Source organism: Aplysia californica, unplaced genomic scaffold, assembly GCF_000002075.1.
Source record: "Aplysia californica isolate F4 #8 unplaced genomic scaffold, AplCal3.0 scaffold00141, whole genome shotgun sequence".
Lineage (NCBI taxonomy): Eukaryota > Metazoa > Mollusca > Gastropoda > Aplysiida > Aplysiidae > Aplysia > Aplysia californica.
Genome location: NW_004797411.1, coordinates 770100 through 775536, shown reverse-complemented (window position 1 = coordinate 775536; position 5437 = coordinate 770100). Strand labels below are relative to the sequence as shown.

At 37.6% G+C, this 5437-nt stretch overlaps 1 protein-coding gene across 1 annotated transcript in view; it reads left to right on the top strand.

The window, feature by feature from the left end:
- LOC101858624 (ELKS/Rab6-interacting/CAST family member 1) overlaps positions 1–3863 on the top strand; it is a 178013-nt gene extending 174150 nt beyond the window's left edge. The window contains exon 23 of the mRNA XM_005096891.3: positions 3549–3863. Coding sequence (XP_005096948.1) covers positions 3549–3750 — 202 coding nt within the window. The 3' untranslated portion in view covers positions 3751–3863. The remainder of the gene's footprint in view (positions 1–3548) is intronic.
- Positions 3864–5437: the final 1574 nt, after the last annotated feature.

Genomic DNA, 5437 nt, shown 5'->3' with positions numbered 1-5437 from the left:
CGATTGACATGCTGAGCTTGAGTCACTTTAGAAAGTCAGTCAGAACAACATTTGTTTATTTTGTTGTTACAAAAAAGTGTTTACAACACGTTCTCAGGAGGGGGGGAAGTGTACAATGCCTTTACTCTTATTCTTTTTTCGTTACATACTTCAACGTGTGTCAGCGAAAAAGGCCGTCAAAATTTTTGGGTTTGTACGTTTCAATGTGGTTTTATACGATGTCTCGTCTCAGTGATGCGCAACGTCATGAAGCTATTGGCATGCTGAGAGTCAATGCAACGGTTTCTGCTGTCGATAGAGCTTTCAATGTGAAGAGAGATACTATTCAAAAGCTAAGGATACGGTTCCAAGCAAGTGGTTCGATTAGTGACACTCCAAGGTCTGGCCGTCCTCGTGTCACTACTGCTATAGAAGACTTTCAGATCAGAGTTCCACACTTGTGGGATCGGTTTTAAACAGCTTCTAAAATTGCCAGAGAATGGCCTGGGCATAGACCAATCAGCCGCTTCGCTTGAAAGCCCACAGAATCGTTGCCCGACCCCCAGCTCGGCGCTCTCGTCTCCTCAAAAGACACCGTCATGCCAGACTCAACTGGGCACGTCTGCACCGGCGATGAACCGCCAATGGCACAAAGTAATGTTTTCTGACGAGTCCAGATTTCTTTTGGATCGCCACGATGGAAGGCAGAAAGTCTACCGCAGACGTCAGGAACGAGTCAGTGTGTCAGAGCTGTAGCTGACGAACGAAGCATTATGGTATGGGAATCCATAAACAGTACTGACTAATTCGATCTACTCATTATCGACGGTAATCTAACTGCCCAGAGATACATCTATGACGTTCTCCATCCACACCTTCTGCCGTTTCTGGCTCGCCACAGGAACAATCTCGTGTTCTAGCACGACATTACACCAGCACACCGTGCCTTTGTTACCCAGAGATTCTTACAACAAAAATGACGTACGTGTTATATCACCGTTGCTAGTATCATCCCCAGATTTAAACGTGATTGAGCACCTCAGGGAAAAGATGGACAAGGAAATTTGCACCCTTCGGCCACCCCCAACGACAATCCCACAGTCATTAATTGATGCTAGGAATAATGTTCCCCAGCAATTTATCCAACGACATGTGCAATCCATGAAGCAGAGATGCACTTTAATCATCAATGCTGGTGGGAGTTACACCCGTTACTAATTCTGGGATTTGGGACATTCGAATCGGTGTTATTAATTTCTATTAAAAGGTGTGCTTTTGATCGTTTTTCTTATTTTCTTTTTTGGTCTGCATTTTTTGAAAAAATGGCAAGCCTTTTGAAATTCATTGTCAATACGGAATTACTAAAGTAAAGAACGTAAATAATGCACAAAACGTAGGGTGCCCACTTTCTTTTGCTCGTCAGTATATGTATAAAGAACAGGTTGTTTTAATAATAATAATAGATAACAGATAGCATTTGTGTAGCGCAAATCCAAGCTTAACAGCAAGCTTGATGCGCTTTGCTATCTATACTATAACCCCAGCAGACCTGACAGCATTCTGAAAGAAACTCAACTTCCCGGGAAGCATACAGTGCAAGTGGCCATATAGAGGCGCTAAAACACCACCATACATACAAGATATGTCGCTGTTTATTACGTTTAACCTCCTTTGTTGTCAGAAAAAATGATTAGATATCTACGATGAAACAAACAATTACTACAAACTGTTGTGCTAAGTAAGGGTGACTTTGATTCATCCGATAAAGGGATAAACTTTGGACCTTACTATAGGTAGCTGTTTTTCTAAAACTTCTTAGAAGGTATAAATGTAAGTTGATTTTTTTCTCTCAATCTATCTCTCTGTCTTTCCATTTCTATCTATCTATATTAACTATTTGTCCATGTACACTATATCTACTTCTCCCTCTCTCTCTCTTTCTCTCTTTCTCTCTCTCTCTCTCTCTCTCTCTCTCTCTCTCTCTCTCTCTCTCTCTCTCTCTGTATATCTTTGTATTATATATATATATACATAATGTCGTTTTATAAATGGTGGCATGAGATCCACTCCTACCGCCGCTTGCAAAATCCGTTCAAATGTTGAACCCCTGGGAATCCGCAGAGATAAAGCAGTTTTGGAGCTACATGAAAGAACTAAAAGAATGTGCCCCAACCACCCAATCAGGAAATTGGCAGAAACATGGAAACTAAAGAAACGAATTCAACACAAATGGAGAGTCACCATCTACCACAAAAGAGAAAAGAAACCAAAAACAGTCAAACCAAAACATCCCTCCCCGCCTTTCTTTGAAAAAGCCAATCATTACAACATTTCACAGAGATAAAAGCACAAAATCTTCAGACCCAGTGACGCTGATGCTTGCATCAATTCAAACAATCGACAACTATTTAGATGACACATCATTCAAAGGCACAACCAAAGCCGGATATGGAATACTAATACAGTACCCAGATGGAAGTTCCAATGAGATCTCTGAAGCCTGTGGAGAGAAATGCAGCAACTACGATGCAGAAATGATGGCAATTGAAACAGCACTGTACCATCTGCGCACAGTTTTTGACACTCATCCTGGAAAACCACAGAGTGTTGTGATTTTCACTGACTCACTATTTTTCTTACATGCCATAGAAAATGACTTTCATCTAAACCAAGACTTGACTCATACTCATATACTGTTTGGCTCCCATCATCTGATTACATTCTCTGGCATCAACCTAGTAATGCAGTGGGTCCCAGGACACTCAAACATACCTGGACATGGCAGAGCAGACACACTTGCCAAACGGGGATCTAGACAGGAACAACTCAACATTCCAACTTCATACAACACTGCAAAACAAATCATTAAAAGCAACGACAAACAAGATTGGATGAACAGATGGGCCCTGGGAAAGACACACAGAGCAGTTTTCAAACATATGACCACAACAAAAAGGAATAACAATATCAACCACATACAGAGAAAGAAACAGACCACGATCTTCCGCCTACGAACAGAACTTATACAGCTCAACTTCCACCTGAACAGTATAAACCCGGAACTTCCCCCAATGTGTCCCTTGTGTGACTATGCATATAAGACTGGGTTATCACCTGTTCTACTGCTCAGCCTTAAATGACATCAGTGCTACCCTTCTCCCTCCGAGACCTAACATTGACAACACACTCTATGGAACAGTACAGCAACTGCAGCAAACCTGCATGGCATTAGACAGAATGGCAAGATTCCAGCTGTTGCTGGATCGATAACAACAACAACAACAACACACACACACACACACACACACACACACACACACACACATACACACATACTATCTATCAATCTCTCTCTCTCTCTCTCTCTCTCTCTCTCTCTCTCTCTCTCTCTCTCTCTCTCTCTCTATCTATCTATATAAATAGACACATATAAATAAATAAATATATATATCTAATATATATATATATCTATTATATATATATATATATATATATATATATATATATATATATATATATATATATATATATATATATATATATATATATATGTCTATTTATCTTTACAGGCAAATAACCCAAGCTAAGCGCCCTCGAGACGTCCAGTACAACCCAAAATGGAAATGTCCTCCACGAGTCAGAGGAGGAGGGTTCTTATTGTACACACCCGCTAAATCACGCAGATCTGAATCCGTTCCCAGTCAGAACTTGGGAAAGACGGATAAAAAGTCGGAGAGAAAGGGCGAGCCAAAGGTGCAGAGAGCTGATTAAGGGAAGAAAGTAGATGTAAATTTATATTAATACGGTCTCAAATTTCTTTTATATTCCTTAAAAGTGCCCGAAAAATAATAGAGGAAGACTACTAAGTTACACTTTTTTTTAAGATTAAAGAAAAGTAAAAAATATATTTTTTTAAAGTATAACATATAAAAAGGTGTGTGTGTGTGTGTGTGTATGTGTGTATGTGTGTGTGTATGTGTGTGTGTGTGTATGTGTGTGTGTGTGTGTGTGTGTGTGTGTGTTTTGCTTGTTTATTTGTTTGTTTTCGGTTTTGTTTGTGGGGGGGAGGGGGGTGGGGTGTTGTTTAGTTGGGATGTTTGTTTTGTTTTGTTTGTTTTTGTTTTTTTTGGTTGTTGTTTTTTTTTAGGTTTGTTTGTTTGGTCGGGGGGACAGAGATGGAAGAGGGGGAATAGAAAACATAATTAAGTATCAGTGTTTCGTTAAGTTGGCTTTGATACTGCCATTTGTCATATTATAGTCTTATCATCGAAAGACGTCACACAGTATATTTTTTATCATTATTATTATTATTATTATTATTATTAGTATTATTATTATTATTATTATTATTATTATTATTATTATTATTATTATTATTATTATTATTATTATTATAATTTTTATTGTTATTGTTACTATTATTATTACTATTATTATTACTATTATTATTGACCAGCGTCTACAATGCCCAAAACCCGTTGTCGGTTTTTCTTTTTCTCGCTCGTCTTTTCATTTTCTGAACATGATAAGAACAAAGCATTTAAGAATTCACAAAACTGAATACAAAGCGAAAAAGATAGATAGATAGATAGATAGATAGATAGATAGATAGATAGATAGATAGATAGATATGTCTGTGCGTACTTGTGCGTGCGCGCACGAGTGAGTGTGTGTGTGTGTGTGTGTGTGTGTGTGTGTGTGTGTGTATGTGTGTATGTGTGTGTGTGTGTGTGTATGTGTGTGTGTGTGTGTGTGTGTGTGTGTGTGTGTGTGTTTGAGGAGCACCTTTTATATCCTTTCAAAAATACATTTCTGTTTTTATTTCAATGCAAAACGGAAATTAAAGGGGCAAAACAAATGTCAATTCGTGGTTTCCAAGGGGCTTGCAGCTTTAAATGTGACTACACTAGAAGTAAATAGCCTACCATATATATGCATTTGTGTAATATGTATAAAGGTCTTGAACGTCTAGCTCTTACTGGCAAAATCGAAGGCAAACGTGGCAGGGGTAGGCCATATATATAAATATTTGTATATATATCTAATATCTATTTATGTACCTCATATAACATTTTTAATACCTATACATATATATATATATATATATATATATATATATATATATTTATATATATTTATATATATATATATATATTTAATCTATCTAAAAATGTATATTGTGTGTGTATGTGTGTGTTATGTGTTTGTTTGGGTGTTTGTCTGTGTGTGTATGTGTGTGTGTGTGTGTGTGTGTGTGTGTGTGTGTGTGCGTGCGCCTACTGTTTAAACGAATCATGTATACAAAGAGATGTTCATGCTTCAATTTTACTAGAAATATCCGATTATACACTGACCACAATACATATTATATATGATGATTATACTATTTGAACCTAATAAAGTTCTTGTAACCTAAAACTATTACTGCGAAGCAGCTTTTGGGTATGTTTCACTGTAC